This window comes from Oreochromis aureus, linkage group 2, assembly GCF_013358895.1.
Source record: "Oreochromis aureus strain Israel breed Guangdong linkage group 2, ZZ_aureus, whole genome shotgun sequence".
NCBI lineage: Eukaryota > Metazoa > Chordata > Actinopteri > Cichliformes > Cichlidae > Oreochromis > Oreochromis aureus.
In genome coordinates this window covers 30,408,082-30,428,531 of record NC_052943.1, presented here as the reverse complement: position 1 = coordinate 30,428,531, position 20,450 = coordinate 30,408,082, and the positions used below count along the sequence as shown (strand labels likewise).

General features: G+C 45.1%; 1 protein-coding gene across 1 annotated transcript in view; it reads right to left on the bottom strand.

Annotated features, from left to right (window-relative positions):
* Window positions 1–20,450, bottom strand: part of htr4 (5-hydroxytryptamine receptor 4) — a 142,004-nt gene that overhangs the window by 39,749 nt on the left and 81,805 nt on the right. Inside the window, exons 4-6 of the mRNA XM_031746318.2 lie at window positions 19,360–19,560; window positions 7,283–7,436; window positions 2,092–2,693 (exon numbers count right to left, since the gene is read on the bottom strand). Coding sequence (XP_031602178.2) covers window positions 2,092–2,693; window positions 7,283–7,436; window positions 19,360–19,560 — 957 coding nt within the window. The remainder of the gene's footprint in view (window positions 1–2,091; window positions 2,694–7,282; window positions 7,437–19,359; window positions 19,561–20,450) is intronic.

The following is a 20,450-nucleotide window of genomic DNA, read 5'->3' as shown; positions in this document are numbered from 1 at the left end:
TAAGTGTAATCTGATTACATCACTCAATGAGGCGATCAGGTGACAGGACCGACACACCTGCTCTTCTGTCTTTGCACCAAGAAACCTGTTTTAATTTGATATTTTTTAATTATTTTACATTTACATTTAATTTTGATTTTATTTTTAACTACTTTGATAATATAAATTGATGTTAATTACTTGATTATCATCTCTCACACCCAAAGTGCTTTATCTGCGATCAGTGAATCAGAAGCTGATTAGAGTCTCAGCATCGCAGACGAGGTCATCGTTTTATTAAATATGCATGCTCCGTCTGTTTTCTCCATGTCTTATCAGCCATATTCATCACTCGCTGTGGGAACAGCAACAACAGGTAATTCAGGTAAGACTGATGGTAGTGTGTTCACAGGTAATAAGCTGAAAACGTTCTGTAGCAGTGTGGAGGACACAGAGTATGACATAGAGACATGAGGAGGAAAATCCTGGATCCCTAAGGGATCCAGAAGAAACAGAAATGATGGACAGAGCAATGGATCATTTATTTGTCACCTGCCAGGTGTGTGCAGATGTAGCTGGTATCTTGGGAATCACATTTGTATGTTTATGTCCTTTGTGGGTGTTTGAGCGTGACTGTCAAACTCTGAAATGGATATTTTCAATCTGAGAGGTCACACAAGCACCAGATACAGTATAGTATACAGTACATTAGATCAACACCTTGCTGTGCCTCCACAGAGCCAACAGATCCTGATCATTCACCAGGGAGAGCAAAACTACGACTAATAAATGTCCTCCAGTCGAGAGGTGGTGCTGCATGGTTTGAGTGTCACACCAGGAGGCTTAATTATGTGTGTGTGGTGAATAACACACCTATAACACCTGTATTACAGGCAAATATTAGTACAGGATAAGTACAAGTATTTTAAAAAGTCACCAGGTAGGAAATCCAACTTCTAATGACTTTCATTATGGAACGCCATGGATTCCTCCTACTGAAAGCAAATAACATGCGCTGTTAGAAAACTCTGTTATGAAGGTATAGAATATTAATATGAGTGCATAATTGAATTTAGCCTGCAGTTCTGCAGACTAAATTACATTTGATGTTAAGATTGAACATTTGTGGATGAAAGTTTGATTCCACAGCGGCAAGAACACAGCAGAGCCGACAGGAAACACAGAAATGCTCCTTGACTCAAGCATGAAGGCAAGCTCCAGTAATATCTGACATCCATGTGGGTGTCCTGCAGAGAATGTACAGGTATGGCAACGGTTGAGAAAACTGAAACAACACAAAAACCGTAGCTCACAGTCATGTAGAGCTCAACAAGTCTGCCCGAGCAGGAGCGTGTTTCACATTCTGCACACAGCACCTAAAATACTCCTGAAATACTCCTGAAATACTGGACAGTACCTAAAATACTCCTGAGATACTCCTGAAATACTCCTGAACCACTGCACAACACCTGAAATAGGAGATAGGCAGGATTAAAAGGAGTGGGAGGAGCTAAGAACACCTGGGGTGAGGATAATGAAGGGAACAGAGGAACAGAACCTGTGTCCTGTATAAAGACATGATGTCCACCTATGGCTAAACCACATGTAATAGGTGGAGATGAAAGGTGGTGCAGATGTAACAGCTTCCTGTCTTATTCTTAAACATACATGACTCATATTTCAGTCACATAAACAGCCTCTGCTCGATGATTTAACCCTTCCAGCAGAAACATGACTGCACTGCATCGTTTGTCTTTACCAAGCACAGATAAGATCCTTCTATTAAAACAGACTGAAAAAATAAAATATTCAACACATGTGTCCTTATCGCTGTAAAACACATTTATACCTTCACACACTGCATTAGGTGGACGAGTCAGAAGCCAAGGCAGCATATGAGTGTGCAGGGACAGGAGAGGGTACTTACAGAGATAAGGTCTTCTCTAACACACATGGAAACACAGTTTTCTCCATTCAACCCTGTTCTATGTGCACAATTCATGAAGTGGTTGCAGGCGTGATGAAAGATTACTACTGAAATACCAATAAACAGAAATACTGCAGTAATACACTAAAGTCTGGGGTGACTGTAAAACCCTGTGCTGGACTTACTTGAGCACGTGCGTGGAGCCGTTGATCTGCGTGGCCGTGCACGGAGCGCCGGAACCGAGGATGGACGGTCTGCGGTACCTCTGCCTCCCGCAACACAGGATGATGAGGAAGGCACGGCGGAAGGACTTGTTGAGGAACGCGTAGAGGATGGGGTTCAGCATGGAGTTGATGTAGCCCAGCCACAGGCAGGCAGCCCACAGCTGTTCGGGCACGGTATAGTCTATAAAGGGGTCCACCACATTGGTAACGAAGAACGGCGCCCAGCACAGGCAAAAGCAGCCCATGATGATGCACAGCGTCTTTGCCGCCTTAGTTTCTGTTCGCATGCGGTGGTTGCGCTGATGGTCGGCAGAATCCGGCGCACCAGCGCTGACCCCGCCAGAAGTCCCGGCGGCACTGGTACCAGCTCCTCCGGCCCGCTGCAGCATGCTGATCTGCAGGGCGTGCGCCCGGGCTGTAATGTAGATCCTCTGGTAGGCCAGCACCATGAGGACCAAAGGGATGTAGAAGGCCACCAAGGAGCAGGTGAGCGCATACGGCTTGTTGACCATGAAGACGCAGGACGTGGTGTTGCTGCTGTTGTTGAAGCGCCGCTCGTTAATCTGGTGAAAGAGCAGGGAGAAAAGTCAGTGGGCACACTCCGGCCCAGCTCGCTGCTGCAACCAGCTGATCGTGCTGTCCGTAACATGCGACCAGCTGCAGTTATTCCACGTTATCTGTTTTTCTCTAGTTTTACTCTTATTTCATTTGACCTTTGGTTTTAAATTCAGTTTCCTGGTGTTTTTTCTTATTTGAGTTTAGCTTTTACTACTTTCACCATTTTTAACGATTGTATGCAGGGCACGTGTCAGAGGCAGGAAAATCAGTGCAGGATGTCTGTCTCCAGAAACACATCCATCAAAGCCCGTAATGACTGAACTAACGGGGACCAAAGCGCTCTCTGTAGTCATTCATTCTAATTTGATCATTTTTATTTTATTCTAGTCCTTTTAGTTTTCAAGAGTCTAGTTTGTCCAGTCACAGCCGGACAGTGACGAATGGAGTGAGGAAAAGCTCACGCAGCGTCAGCGAGTGAGGTGACGTCTGTTAGGTGACAGTTGCTGAGGTTAGGCGTGATACAGGATTTGGGCATTTTTAAGTAAAAGCACTGAACCTGCTCAGTGACCCATGATGTGATGAAAAGGTCCATTTTCAGTGTAGAAACACGGTATATCTGATATTTATTCCTATAAAATATGCTGCTTACATTTTGTTGGTAGAGTCTTGCTACGCTCTGGTTCTGATGCTCAGGAAGGCAAATAAATAGAAACTAATCGTTGGCTGTCAGGCGAGTTCCTTCCACAGTACAATGCTGTGACATTAATCATGGATCAAATCTTTCTTCAAATACTACACGACTGCTCGCTGTACCACTTATAACAGCTCCATTTACAGTCAGCAAAACTCTGGGGACATTCTTATTTGCATATGTCCTTAAAATGTAATTAATGTAAGATAAGATAAGATAAGATAAGACTTTATTGATCCCACGACGGGGAAATTTTTGCGTCACCTCAGCTCAGGTACAGATATCAGAAAGAAATACAAAAAAAAATACAAATAAGTACAATCAATGAAAAAAGTAAGATAATACACTATATACAATGGTAGCACACACAGTATAATACACTATATACAATGGTAGCATACACAGTATTTGATTATGGATATGGTTGGAAATATGGAAGACATAAACTATATCGCTTGATATAGCTACTATATACTACTATTCCTATTTATAGACATGTACACACACACATGTACACACTAAATATACATATGTATACATATACACACATATATACCTGCACATGTCCATACACATGGAAGGTCCATTATGCATGAAGTGGTGACCGTGGATGTTCACAGTGTCCAGTGACTTATGACATTGTGATTGAGGAGTTATAGAGTCTAACTGCTGTTGAGATGAATGATCTGCGAAAGCGCTCCTTCCTGCACCGAGGGTGTTTTAGTCTCTGCCTAAAGGAGCTGCTCAGCCCACTCACATACTCATGCAGTGGGTGATGTGGGTTGTTCATGTAAGCATGCAAAGAAACTTCCAAACTCCTATGAGGACACGTCAGTCTAATTTATGAAGTTACACAAAACTGAAATGATAAGAACATTAAAAGAACATTACTTTTTACTGTTATAATAACAGTAAATGTTCGTATGGCAGAGTGTTTCAGAAAAAGCTCAGGTGACACAATGAAGGAACACCTGAAAGACTCAAACCTCACTGATGGAAATGATCAGGATAAACCACAGAGCTGTCTTCATAAAGTCATCAGCACATCAGAAACAGCAGTGACACGAGCCCCAGCTGCCTGACAGGTCTGCACAAAACACTCGTTTCCACGTGATCTGTGCCAAAATCACTCACAACACTCAGCAGCTTAATGAGCCCCACGAGAGCCGCTGCCACTGTGTGAGTGTGTGTGTCTGACTGTGTGTGTGTGTCTGTGTGACCCCGGTCCTCGTGTTGACAGGCAGCTCAGAGAAAGTTTTGCTGGCGTTTGGATGAAGATGGACCGAGCGAGCGAGGTTAATGGTGGCAGGGGACAATCTCTCTCTCTTTCACAGTCTCCTTGTGCACTCGCTCTCTAACCTTCCCTCTGTGTTTGTTTTCGTTCACACACACATGTGAGAACAATTCCCGCGATGCTCATGTTGTTAAAGACTTTATTTATCAGACTGTTTACGACACCAGAGCCTATCATCTCTGAAAACAGCGAGCAGCAGCCGAGACAGCTGGAGGAATATAAATGAGTGTGGGAGGCAGGATGGACACACACACACACACACACACAGAGACACACAGACACACACACACAGACAGAGACACACAGACACACACACACACAGACAGAGAGAGACAGACAGACAGACAGACAGACAGACACACACACACACACACACACACACACACACACACAGAGACACACAGACACACACACACACAGAGAGAGAGAGAGAGAGAGAGACAGACAGACACACACACACACACACACACACACACACACACACACAGAGACACACAGACACACACACACACACAGAGACACACAGACACACACACAGAGACACACACACACACACACACACACAGAGACACACAGACACACACACAGAGACACAGAGACACACACACACACACACACACACACACACACACACACACACACACACACACACACACACACACAGAGACACACAGACACACACACAGAGACACACACACACACACACACACAGACACACAGACACACACACACACACAGAGACACACAGACACACACACAGAGACACAGAGACACACACACACACACACACACACACACACACACACACACACACACACACACACACACACACACACACACACACACACACACACACACACACACACACACACACAGAGACACACACACACACACACACACACACACACACACACACACACACACAGACACACACACACACACACACACACACACACACACACACACACACACACACACACACACACACACACACACACACACACACACACACACACACACACACACACACACACACACACACACACACAGAGACACACAGACACACACACACACACACACACACCTCACTGACTGTGTGGTCACGTCATGGCCATACTGCATCACCTGACACTGACTGATCCACTCATCACAGAGGTAGTAACCTGCTCTCACCTGAATCAGTGGATTTATACAGACTGACAGTCAATATGATCAGGGGGAGATGGTGGAGAGGATGAAGATGCTCTGTGGGCCAGTGCTGCTCTTCAGGCTGTGTGTCGGACAGAGTGGAATCACTTTTACTGAGTCACAGCTCAGTGGAAGTGTTATCTGCCCCGTTCTCGTCCCAACGTCAGGGCAGCCTGATCCACATCTGCAGGGGGGCGCAGGAGCGAATCGTCTCTGTTCCTTGTGATCACTGTGGCTTATATGGAACGAAACACCTCAGTCTCAGTGGACTGTTTTCACTGAGTGGAAGATGGATGGGTTAAAGCAGAATTTTCCACATTTAAACAGCAGAGAACAGAGTATATCTGACATGCTTACACTGCAGAGGTTTGGCAGTAAGGTTAACTCTTTACCCCTGAACTCGGAGCATTCTGTGGTATTTAAGGCAGCTTATAGTCAGAATGACTGCGTGTGCATCAGAAGGCAGTGATGCTGGTCTCAGGAACTATTCTAATGACTTCATGGATATACACTGAGGGGTCAGAGGTTATCGAGCCGCTGAATGTTGCCTTCACGTCAGTGAGCCTCACCTGCAGCAGAAGTCGCTACATACCTGCAGCTTCACAGGTGTACCTCTGAAGTCAGAGACGCACATGTTTCTGCACATGACACTGAAGCTGTGACCCCATTAATATTCAGTCAGTTATTCCCGACACGTAGAGAGAAGATCAGAGTTCTTACACCTGAGACACGTGAGGTGTGGTCATCGTCAGGCTGCTGAGCTCCACACTGACCTCTCTGCTCACACTGTTTACGTCTGTCTTACACCTGGATGTTAATCATACACAGTATAATACACAGGAATATGTAGGACGGTGGGAGGGATGTTCCAGGTAAAATTTGTGTTTCCAGAGTGTCCCAGGCGCTCGTCTCAGTGTTTAGGAACTCAGTAATTTTATGAATTTTCTTTTTCAGATGGAAAACTTTCAGAGGGCAAGAAGAAATAAACATTTAAAGGAAAGAGGTTTTTCCTGAAAGCCTCATAAATGCCGGCCTGAGTGAAACCCGTTCGCCCAGACTGAATCTGTGAGCGTGTCATTTTATTTCCGTACTTCGCGCGGCGCTTGTGTCGCAGCAGATCTTAAACTGAACTCAAACACGACTCGACCCTGTGTCTGTGGTGTCGGCAGCCTCGTCCGTCTGTCTCTGTGTCTGATATGCTGTTGTTGTTGTTGTTGCCACAGCGACGCATGAAGCATTTCTTCTTCATGTAAACAAAACTTTCCAGAATCCCATTTTTTTTTTCTGTTTATGCTAAACATATTTTGTTCAGCTTTTTTCCGTCTTTGGCTCGTCTTTGTGTCTCCTCGGGCAGCTTTCACTGCCACGAACTTGTGAAAAAAATCCCCCCTCCCACGCGGACGCCAGCCCGCAGCACTCACCAGGTGGTCGATGCCGATGCTGTTCCAGCCCTGCATGATGGGCAGGAAGGAGATGAAAGTGGGAATGACCCAGCAGCCGCCGATCATTAAAGCCACTCGCATGGGCGTCATTTTGTTCCGGTAGACCAGAGGCTGGCAGCAGATAGCGTAGTATCTGCAGGGAGATGACAGAGAGAGAGCGTAAGTATGATTACAGGAAGCAGATTCACACACACTCATTAAAAATTGCCACAAACACAGAGTTTCACCCCCAACCTGACAAAGAGCAGAAGAAGAAGAAAAGGAAGCGAACTGTGAAATTGTTCGATACTAATGCTGCAGGTAGAGCACGTGAAAGTTAAAGGAATCGGCGAGTCCGAGCATCTCTTATTTTATTTTCTGTTGCCTGGAATAAATGAGCAAATCCATGAATAGAGCCAAAAACACAAAGAGTGGCTGTGAATAAACTGGCTTCTGTACCCCCCCAACCTCCTGGCTCTCTTTTCCAGTTTCAGAGAGCAAGACAAGAGGACATTTCTACCATCCTGCGTTTACAAAAACATGCTAACCGCCAATAAAAGCCACCAATTAGCACTGACTTCAGGAATGAAACGGTTCCCATTACTTTCCCGTAATGTCTCTTTCCACTCTGTCTTTCTTTGAGCCTGTCTCTCATCATCATCCATCATCATCATCATCTCTGTACCTCCTCTCTCATCCCGCCCTCATGTCTCGCCTTTCTGCTTTCGTCCTCCATCTGTTCTGCTTCGATCCCACCCTTCGATCACAGTTTTATTGCCCCATTCTGCATCCCGAAGGCTCTGCTGAAGACCAGAGGAGCCATGCTGACACCATCACCAACCATCTGAGGCCTTTTCTTCACACTGTTCAGCCACTTGTCTCCCAGAGGCACAAACCTGGATCCTCTGCTGCATCTGCCAGTAACCCAACGCTGCACACAGAAGGCTGGGCCTGTCGTGGGGTATTCCTTTAAATATGATTTAAAATCAATAATAATGCTGATTCTGGTCTAACTCTAACCCTGCCCTATTAAACACAAACTCCTCCCTCTGACGTTCAATCAAACTTCTGCCTCTTCACACACTTGAGGGAAGCTCCACGTCTCACTCTAAGCAACAGACTGGGAGAGACATGAAACCAAAGGAAGGAGAGGAAGTTATTAAAAAAGGAAGGAAAGATAAAAACAAAGGAGGAAGAGGAAAAGAGAAATGAGAAGGATGAGGATAAAGAGGCTGATTAATCCTTTTATCAAAGCTCCGATGACAGATGTGGCGTTCCTGATGGGAACAAAGCCTCCATATCTGCACTTTTATCTGGTCACTGAGCTCAAGCCTGTTCCACCGTGACAGGAAACAGATAAAGTCAACCAACCAAAACGGACCTCCTGACCTCTTGCACACAAAGTGCTTCTGTGAGTCGCCGTGTGTTTGTTTCAGGTGTAAAACTTCTTCCTGTGCTGAAGCTGCAGAGTCTGCAGACTTGTGTGGATGGTTAGAAGGTGAAGACCCAGACACAGGAACCCGAAAACACACAGAGAATGTAAGCAGACACCCTCACGCACTGAGGAGTAATGAGGATTAACCACAGCTGGGAGGAAACAAGACAGAGGCGTACTCAATTATCAGAAATGCAAGTGAAACAGGAAGTGAACAATAAGAACTGAAGAGGGAAATGCAGACCACCAACAAACAGGAGAATGCTATAAAAGTCCAAAAATATAACTAGAAGTCAAAATACGAGGAATACAGAACAAAAGACTCCCACGAGTTCTTCTACTTGATTTAAGCTGTTGCGTTAAAGGTGGTGTTTGATATTCAGGTGATAAAACAGCAGTTTAACCAATCAGTATACACTGCAATAGTTTTTGTACATGCTCACAAGTTTTACAGGGTAAAGTAAAATGTCAATCTTATTGTAACAGACACATGGCAGACCCGACCACATATTGCACACATTGAAGTTTCAACACTTTCTTTTATTTCCGGTTGTCGTAACGTACATGCGGCTGCAGCTTTTCAGTTGCTAGCCGAACACACCAACAACAACGACACCCCCAGAACCCAGTTCATTCTGCTTTTAAGCCGGTGAGCGTGATTGCTGATGCTGCTCAGGTGTGTCCGCCTCCCCCGCAGCTGCGCCACAGACCATGCCCCGGCTCACTTATATATTTCAGCTCTGTAATGTTCTTGATATTTAATTTGAAATATATGTATATATATTAGAGCTCTTTGTTATACTTTGTAATATAATGTATTATTTAATTAGTTCAGCCTGTTACTGTTTTTATTGTCTTTCCTCAGGGACTATTAAAGTGTGCTTAATCTGTGTGTGTGTGTGTGTGTGTGTGTGTGTGTGTGTGTGTGTGTGTGTGTGTGTGTGTGTGTGTGTGTGTGTGTGTGTGTACATAGCTACATCCAGCTTGTTGTGTGTGACTTTCCTGGTTTTTCTGTTTTTTGATGTTCTGAAGTTTGGTTTCTCATCTGGCTCTGCTCTGAGTATTCCTGTCTAATCCCATCTCTGTATTTGGTTTCTCGTCCCTCTGTGTCAGGTTGAGATCATTTCTTAGTGTTTAGAGTTTCTCTTATCTGGGTTCTGTTCTCAGTTGTTTTCGTTATCATGTTTCCCTGTGTTCTCTGTGCATTATCTAGTAATCGCCTGCTTGTGATTCCATGTTTTGTTACTTCGTGTTGTCCGTTGGTAGTCGTTTGTCTCCTGTGCTTGTGTGTAGTTTAAGCCTCGTGTCTCGTCATTCCCTTCCATGTTTCTTTGTGTCCCCGTCTCATCTACTTTTTCCTTTTGTCTCCCCCCGGTCTAGTCGTCTTGTTCTCCTCTTTCTTGAGTTCCCCTTGTTCCCTGTACAGTCTCTCTGTCCCAGTCACTCATGTCTCCATGTCTGTTCACCTCTGTTTCTGTGCCAAGCTGTGTCTTAGTCCCAGTGTTTATATTAGTTACTTCCCGTTTTGTTTTGATAGTCCCTCACCTCATGTGCATTATGTTCAGTTTTGCTTCCTCTGTCTTGTTGTCCCTGGTTTGTTCCTGCCTTGTTTCCTGTCTTGCTGTGCATTTACTGTGTCTGTCTCCCCCTGGTCTTTGTCACTCCATCCCTCGTACCTTTCTAGCTGAGCTCCCAGCTCTGAGGTCTCACTGGAAGTGTTTTCACTTGTTTAGTGTTTTGAGGGCAAATTTGGGTCTGCTCAGATAGTTCGACCCCTTTGAGTTCAGCACTCTGTGTTTAACAACAAAGTTCACCCTCAGCACTCGTCAGGCTTGTTTCAAGCAGCAAACACACAGAAAACTTTTCTCTGTGATGGTGGAATCAAGGCTTTCATTGATCAGGTCAGCAAACGTGTACGATTTCTACTTGACTCCACGGCGTGTGGTGACACAATCTTGTGCTCTCACATTTCGTCCTCGTCAGGTAACACACAGGCTTGTTCTGCTTATATCGGACAGCTGTTCCAGCTGTGACAGAGACAAGAACACGCTGTATGCAGATGTTTGCACACAGCATAAACTTTTATATTTAAAATATTCATGTACTGTCACTGAGTGTTTCTGTGGTGTGCACAGTGCGGTGTTAGTCACAGACTTCACCGTCACTCAGTTTTGGCTGGAGTTCAGGTTTGTGCTAAGCTGCTGCGTGTCGATGCTGTATTGCTCCAAAGTGATAAAAAAGCAAATACTGCAGTTTCTAGAAATAATCAGCACCCTGCCTGACTGTGGTCTGTCCGCTGAACTCCAAACTTTGTATTTCTGTGACCTTTGTGTGTCCTCATAAGTCTGACTGAGGCTGCTCTGCTGCTGTATCAGAGCTGTATTCTGTGGACATTTTATTTCTGCCTCCTCTGCTGTGATCCTCCCTCATTACCTACTTGCGGCGACTGGCATTTCATAGCCATCGGTAATTTGGAGTGAGAGTGTGGTCTGTATGTGCAGTGGCATTAAAAAAGGTCAAGAGGGCCTTTTCTATCTGAATCCCTAAAATAGTTGTGGAGAAAGGTTGCAGATTGATTCTTTAAGTGTGGATGTGGAGATCTGAATGACACAGCTCCCTGGTGTGTCCAGCTCCACTGTCAATCCCGGTATTGTATGAAAGCTGAAATACACACAAAGAGCCAATAGTGGGCACAAAAGCACAAAGACACACAGTGCAGTTAAATGTCGTGACCGCGGGCCTCCAATTCACTCCCCCTGTTTATTTTCTACATTTTAATTCATCATTTATTTCAGAATATCAGAGCTGATTTCTGGAGACAAGCAAACCCGCATGCCTTCACATGCGTATCTTCTCGGATGGAAATGTAAAAATAGGAAAACAGCTTTAAGACAATTTCCTGCTACACCGAAGATGTAGAGCAATGAAGTCTGAGAGCAATGAAGTTTTCAATAAAAAAGTATGATGCTTTGCTTTAAGACCTCGCAATAGATTTCCTCTCCATGGCCCACAGCAATCTGATAAACCTCATTCTGCTGTGCAGACAAAAATAAAATGACTGTAAAATTCAGCACAAATGAAATCATCTAAAAATGTAAGAATAACTTAAATCCACTTTAGTATTGATTTCTATGGACTGACTCCAGCAGGGAGCCTCCATGAATAACACATTTCACATGAATCAATGCAGATAAATATATAATAACAGTCCTGGATGTCATGGATGATTACAGCAGGCTCTTTATTTATGAACTCTGTTTCAGCTTTCAGACCGGCTGCTTTTATTTGCCTCTCACTGTGGCTTTGATGGTCGGTGGGCTGGATGATCTCTGAACACTGTGTTACTTTCATGAGTTATGTGACTGACAGAGCTGGGTGTAATCACATTAGATTTTCCAGTGATGAATTCAGAAACCACACTACAGTTACAATTATGTTGTTACTCACATTACAAAGGTTCTTCAGTTACGTGTCTGAACGCCAGGTGGACAGCTGCTGCAATCAGCTGATTTCAGCTCACGCTCTACAGCGCTGAGGTTACAAGTGCGAACTTTGTCCAGGACAGAAACATCTGTGCTGACCACATGCTAATGCTAAGCTAACCAAGAACCCCGAGTGTATGCAGACCCAGCCCAGCAGCCAGAGCCTGAACTTCAGCAGGTAACAGAGGCAGAGCTGAGCAGTCAGCCTCATTTCTACCTGTGCAGGTTTCTACAGCAGAATCACCATGACGACTGCTCTGAAGTCTTTCTGGATGGTTTCATCTTTGCTTTGAGTTCATAGGTAAAATCAGGTAGTATCAGGTCATTTTATGGAGTAATGAAAAAGTAATGTAAGAAATTACTTTCTCTTTGATTACTTAAGTACTATACTACATTGCTTTTAAGTAAAAGTACTAAATTGTGTGTAATAGATTACTTGAACATGAACATGACCAACTTGCTTTCAGACTGGATCATTCACAAACCGCTGACACTTTCCAGTAATATTATAAGACTCAGATCTGTTTAATGTGTTAATGTGATGACATCTTTGATCAGATTCTGTGACAGCAGAATTCATGATGATAGAGACCGTTCTCTATCCTGTTCTTTAAAATGATTTGAGTCAGCTCTGAGTGTTTTTGTGCCTTTTACTCGTAGCATCATCCTTGAGGTGTTTCTGCTATTTTTAGTCTTCATTCACTTCTTTTCAACTCAGCAGATGAATAAGAAGCTTTCTTGTGCAGCTGCTCTCTTCTTTTCTCTTCTTTTCTTCTCCAGCTCCCTTCAAATATATATTTTTGTAAAATTAGCGAAACACTTGATGTCTGATATTCTTTTTGTTGCACCCCTCCAACCCGCACACACACAGCTTCTGTTTGAACTTGAGTGTTTTCAGAATCTCAGCTTTATTTGGTTCTTCCAGCAGCCACGGCGACCTCTGACCTGTTTCAGGCTGAGGGAACAAGAATCCAGCTGCTGTTCAAATGGCCCCGTTCACTCAATATGTTTGGACAAGTTAAGCTCAAATATAAATGACTGGATAATGGCTGAATTCCATTTCGCTTGGATCCGGGTGGCTCCAGTCAGGCTGTCATGGATTACTGCCACAGCAGTGAACAGTGGGCTGTTTTATTCCAGTTTCTCTGTAATCCATGTTATTAGCCACACCTGTGCTTTTCTTTCTGGTGGCCTTCTGGCAGGAGTACTGCTGGAAACAGGTGCTGTGTCTCAGTTCAAGCTGAGACACAGCACCTTTATACGCACTTCCTGTTTATAAAGACGGGTGTAGTCATCTGTCAGTTAGTGCTTTACCCCACACTGGTAGTTTACTGGAAGAATCTTGTTTGTGGAGAGCATGGAGTGATACAGTGATCAGACACTAGCTTGGATAGCAAGCTGGAACCATAGACTGTACCGCTAAGCAAAGTCATGGATATCTCCCAGTTTATTCAAATAAAATCCCAAAACCGGAGGTAAGACTTCTTGGACGGTCTGTTAGTACAGTGACCTCACAGCAGCCCTGTTGCTCCAAAGGGCTCCAACAGCACAAACATGGTCCAGAGGTCCAGCTCAGCCCAGCAGCTACAGCCGCTAAGGACGAGCTCTGAGAGAGTCTGAATAAAATCATCAAGTACGGCTGAGACGTGTGCAGGACCAGGAGGACCAGCCTTCACCAAACAGCTGCTGCATATTCGTCCACAGCGGACTAATGACCCTGAAGGCTCGAGGACTTTGGATGGACCTCATTACACACTGGCTGGGATATGAAGCTCTCTGCCTCCCTCCACATTTAGTTTGAGACATCCTCGTAGCTCATAGCTGTTAAGTTAAAGTGGTGATTTCTGATGTGATGATATAATGATTTATAATCAGACTCGATGCTTAAATGTTTAAATGCTTAAACAGTGAACTGTTTACATTAACCTTGTAATTCTGTGAATAACAGTTCAGGATTCGGTTTGTGTCTGTAACATCTAATGAACAGTCATTCCAGCCAATAAAAATGATCCTCGGGGCCTGTATCCTCGTCACTAAAGCAAAACCCAGCATCACGCCAAGAGCTTACATCATTAGGAGGAGAGAAAGCAGGGCAGGCACTCAGACGGAGGCAGCTAGGAGCTGACCGTGCCTCCTCATCGCTGGATTCAACTCTCAGCTTATTCAGACTCTTCAGATGAAGAGCCAGTCCAGATGACCTGTACAGGTGTGCCTGGAATCTAAAGGGGGTTATGTACAAAGAGCCTGATTATCTGTGAGGTCAAGTAGCTTGTGCAGCTTCTACATGGCTGACGGTCATGAATGGACAAACGAACGATAATAAGTGAGCGACCCAGAAAAAGAAATACCTACAGCAAAGCAGAAAAAAATAACAAGACGTGTGTTTCTATTAAGGTTTGGCCGAGTCGACCCATAAAAACGATCCGCTGGAGGCAAACATACACTCTGCCTGTCCCTGTGTCATAAACATGTGAAAAATTAAATGTTAATAATTTTGAAGCTGAAAGGAGAAATGAAAAGTCCTTTTTTCACAGATGGAAGATAAAACATCTCTGCATCTTTCATCTGTCTTTCATCACTGGATCAGGAAATATTTTCTACGTACTGAATGTAGTAAAAAACAAAGGGAAAAAAAAGGGGGAAAATGATATGTTAACATGGAGATGTTTGCGTTTCTTTCATGGTCATTCTGTTGTGTTCCTGCTGTGTTTATGTTTCCTTCCACACATGCAGTCAGCAGACGCTTCCATCACAGATTTAGAATTCATAACTTCTCTGGTCTGACATCTATGGTGCCGGTCTTTTTGGGTGCAACAGAAGATCTTCCCTCCCTGTAGTGGTTTTCGTCTGCTGCTAGCTCTTTTCTCCCCACATGCTTTGAGATGTGATGGTTGTTTGAGCTGCAGGAGCACTGACTCTCCCCCCCAGCCTGGTTTCTTTCTATTAGACTCACGATTAGCACCGAGCTCACCCCGGGGTTAAAGTTCTTCCTGTGAAATCCAACTCGCTCTACGGGTTTCTGCACAGTGGAACATACTTTTGTCTCTGTACAGCACCTCAGTGAGCTGTGGGAGCGATTCAGGTTACAGAGCACCCTCCTGCAGCCCACCCCCCGCAGAACCAGACCCCCCGCAGCACCACAGCTGCCATGGGAATTAGGAGGGAAAGAAGCAGCTGCTAATCAAAGTTAGCTGATCATCAGCAGTGAACACGTCTATAAAAGCTGAGGTTTGGTATCGTGGATGTCGCAACACATTCAGCCCATCCTCAGACAGTGCAAAGACAAAAGCCCGGGAGCACAACCTCAGATTCTGTAGCTGTCAGTTAGCAGGTTAAAGGTTAAAGTTCATGACAGCACAGCATGGGAAAAGATCCAAACTCAGCAGCACATCTCCACCAGAACGGCTGAAACAGGAAAGAATGGAACTGCTGCAGTGGTCCAAAGTCCAGTCCTGAAGCTACGCTGTGAAGATGAGTGGACTAAAACTCCTGCACAGACTGATGACATCTCACAGGAACCATCACTGTGAGTTACTGCAGCTGAAGGAGGACCTACAGCTGTTGAATCACAGGCTTTTTCCAGTTTTTGATTTCTCCTGTAACGAACCACCTCTGCTCTTTCTACAGAGCAGCGCACTGGCTCTCATTAGCATTCCCAGAACATGAAATAATGCAGTTTAGTCTGGAAACGCTGCCCAAAGTGATCACATACTGAGGATAGTTCACAGTAATTTATGTAACTTAAGCCAAAGTGACTGAAAACCAAAAGCAGGCCTCCAGGTTAACTTTGACACATTTCCAAAAAAGGCTAACCTTCAGAGTCCAGAACAACATGTGACACCCTGAGACCAGAGAGCATCGGCGTGCTTTGCCCAAACTTGGACCTACTGGACAGGATTACTGCTTTTATAAGAACCTGCAGACTGTGCCCCAACCACGGCTTCAACATGAGCTCAGCTGTACTTTACAACACTCTCTATCAGGTCTATATATTCATGCTAACTATAAATGAGGACCCTCTGGTTCAGCTCCACAGTTTCTACTTCCGTTTCTGTGCCATGGTTATTCTACACATTCACAGTGTCTCTGTCGATAAATGTTTTTCTGACACACGTGATTTCTACAAATTTCCCACGTGTGGGACTAATAAAGGTTATCTTATCTTATCTTATCTTATCTTATCTTATCTACCTCAACAGGAGTGTGCCTCTGAGACAATGGGGCACAGCTGACCCGTCGGCATACTTGCCAACCTTGAGACCTCAGAATTAGGGAGACATTCAAAAGGACTGTTGGGGGGGGGTAGGCCGGAAGTGAGCGACTGTGAAATTGGACAGTCTAGCCTTCAGAATTACGTCACGAGCTCTCTCGGTGGAGTGAAACTCTGCCGTCTGCTCCTTGCTATCTAAAATATAACCGGACGCTGGTGTAAATTCTTGACCATCTCACACTTCTGTTTAATCAGTTTTCTGTTTGACGTTTATTCAGCTGTGTGAAAACCCAGGAGGAACCCACCCGAGGGATGTGCCGGGAGTTTGCTGTTGTCGCCGGCTCAGATATTTGAAGTTTACACAGCTACATTCTAGCCTGAAAATATGTTAAGTTTATTTTGCGACCCAGAAAGAGTAATAAGAGTAATATTAAAAGTAAGTAGCTGCCGCCATTGTTGGAAACTGGAATTGGCTGGGCTGTGCTTTGAATTCTGCGATATGGTTTTTCAATTTTGTTGTCCGGGTGGAAGATCGGGAGAAATTCGGGAGAATGGTGGCTCCGGGAGATTTTCGGGAGGGGCACTGAAATTCGGGATTCTCCTGGAAAAATCGGGAGGGTTGGCATGTATGCCTGTCAGTTCATGAAGAGGTTTGTTGTGCTAGCAGACGCTACGTTACATGAAATGTTTTACAGAGTTTACAGAGTTTTACAGAGTAAAACTTCATATGAAGTAAAACTGCATATGAAGAATTTCTACTTCCCAGTTGTTGTAACGGAACCAGTGCTCACGTTTGTTCCTGCCGTCCTCTGTCTGTGTGTCTGTTTGTGGGATGTATTAAAGGTTACGTACACAGTATCAGAGGAACATTTAATCTGGCCACCATATGGAGCTCCAGCCTCTCTCTGCCTGATGGATAGAAAACTGCTGCATTTTCACACAGTGACATCCATCAGGTTTTCAGCGCAACAAGCAGACACACGACGACCTGTGATTATCGCTCAACGGTTTACAAACTGCTCCGAAGCAGCTGCTGTCTGTTCTTAAGGTAATGACATGTTATTAAAGCTCACCAGCCTTGCTCATTAATTATCACATTACCTGTAACTCTTAATCAGAATGACGGTATGTTTTCACACGTGTGGACGGTTGTGTCACGTATGCGATTTGTGCACTTCAGCTACTGTTAGGAAAGCACAGACTCGGCTGGCCGCGTGCGGAACAGCAGGAACTTTATAATCGAGAAGCCGGAGAGAATGATGCACAAGAACACGCCTCTCTGTCACTCACATTAAAAGCAGGAAGTGTGTGTGCAGCTTATTAGCAGGTAGGGGAGGAAAATGCAGCGCACAGTAGATTTGATGATTCACAGGGGACGGGGCGCTCGAGGGTAACGAGGGGCGATTGCCTTGCTATGAATTGGTAATTGAAGCTGTGCCGGGATGCAGAGACAGCTGTACATACACAGGAATACAAAGCTCCTGCAGCCAGATAATTTAATGAAGAAACCATTTCCTCCTTTGCTGTTTGTGGCTCTGCATTAAAAGTACATGCACACACATGTGAGAGATGGAGCTCACTGGTGTGAAACAGATAACTAACGGTCAGAGTCATTAAACATTTATTCTGCATTCAGCCTGCAGGCCTCAGACAGGTCACTGAGTCCTGCCTGTTTTCTGATTATGGACACATCATTAGTGAACGATACACAGCACAGCGCTCGTCAGCAACCAGCACCGGCCCGCAGGGCCACACAGCAACTCGTAATGAGGCTCGCTCCACGTGAAATCATCAAATCAAATCTAATCTAAGAACAGTCCAGCCTCGGCCCGCTCACAACCAGGTGAAGCTTAGTACAATAACCTAATGAAGACGTGCAAAATGTTCCCTTCATACTGTGAATATTTTCACAGGAGTGGGTTGCAGTTCAAGTTACTTTACCAGCCTTCTCATAACTTCATCATGCAGGACATTTTCAGAGCTGAAAAACACATTTAGGCTGTGTTAGCCACTGAAACCGGTTTTATATCTTTTCCCAGAGTCAGTGTGAAGACTAACTATGCTTTGTCTCAGCAGCTCTGCTTTCACCCACATCTCACTGCTTAGCTGTGATTGCTACAGACTCATTTCAACAGTGCTGCTGTTCACACTCGTACACAGATAGCATGCACTGACTAATCTGATTACTTTCAAACATCATTAGATTAGATCAAAGTTCCAGCGAAGCCAAAAACATGTTCCACAAACTCTGACTTTCAGAACTCCCTCAGGTGGAGGAGGCTGTGCAGCTTAATTTGTTCCTTCAGGATCACTTTGGTGGGATTTAAAACCGTGTTTGAAAAGTCAGGAAGAAATGCTGATGTTCACTCCAGCTGTCTGCAAAAACCTCAACAACATGATATAAGCAACTGAAGCTTTCCAACTGAGTCCTCAACTTTCACCGTGATCTGATACGAGTTTTAATAAAAGACCAGAAAACATGAGCTAGGAATATTTGACTTAAAGGTTAAAACGTGTCTTCACCCTGAAATTAAAGAAGAGCTGCTTTTGTCTCTGAAAGGAGAGAAAAATCCTCAAAATAAATTGTTTCTCTCTCTCTCTCTCTCTCACACACACACACACACACACACACACACACACACACACACACACACACACACACACACACACACACACACACACACACACACCTCAGTCTCCTGCAGGATGATGAATAATTAAGAACAGAAAACGAGCCCCTCCATCAGAGGTGTGGGAATTGATAGACTCGAGCCAGCCAATCAAAGGCAATGGTTTGATGTGGCCTGCAGCCAATCGTTATATTCAGTATGTGTGCACACGTGCACGAGAGACCCCGACCAATGAGAATGAGAGCAGTGGAGGTTAAGTGGTAGATTCCATCAGATCAGACGTGCACACACAAAGAGGACAGACAGTCAGACCGTCTCACCTGTCCAGGGCGATGCAGCACAGGTGTAGTATCGACGCGGTGGTGAGCAGAACGTCCAGAGAAGTCCTCACCAAACAGAAGGTCTCGCCGTAGATCCAGTGCTGGTGGACCAGCTCAATGGCGCCGAACGGCATCACCAGCACCGACACGAGCAAGTCGGCAAACGCCAGCGACACGATGAAGTAGTTGGTCTTGATTTTCCTGAAGAAAGAGAGGCGGGATCAGTTAGTTCATCAAACATTAGGTGGATGTCCATGACGCTCGCGGTGTCAGAGTCGCACGCACCGACTGACAGCACTTACTCTCTGCCTGGGGTCATAACCTTTGGAGCCTGTCAGGTTTAAGAACATGAAGTATGTATTTTAGAGAGCACAGTGCTTCCATCGCTGCGTCCTTAGACGCGAGCTGGAAGCAGCATCTTACCCAGCGACCACTGGTCCCTGCAGTCAGGGTCCACACCTGTCTGGCCACAGCATGGCCGTGTCCTATTTAAAACTCTAAGGTCCTTAAAGATGAATAAATGTCTAAAACTAAAGCTCTTCTCCTGCAGCACACCCTCTCAGAATACTCTGATCAGAGTTAGCATGCATGTTTGACCTGGCAAAGGTCAAACATGCATGCTGTCCCGGGGAGGTCAGGGAGGACTTTGACGTGGATCGTGGCTCAAGAGTTGGGAGTTCGCCTTGTAATTGGAAGGTTACCGGTTCGAGCCCCGGTTCGGACAGTCTCGGTCGTTGTGTCCTTGGGCAAGACACTTCACCCGTTGCCTACTGGTGGTGGTCAGAGGGCCCGGTGGCGCCAGTGTCCGGCAGCCTCGCCTCTGTCAGTGCGCCCCAGGGTGGCTGTGGCTACAACGTAGCTTGCCATCACCAGTGTATGAATGGGTGAATGACTGGATATGTAAAGCGCTTTGGGGTCCTTAGGGACCATAAAAGCACTATATAAATACAGGCCATTTACCATTTAAGAAGGATTTGTGTCTGTGCTGTGATCTTATGTTGCATCATGCCTGCTTCTAGCCCGGCCTCGTTTTTGTATTGTTTGGAAGACAATTCAGCATCAAACCTCCTAGGACCTGGCGTCCACATATG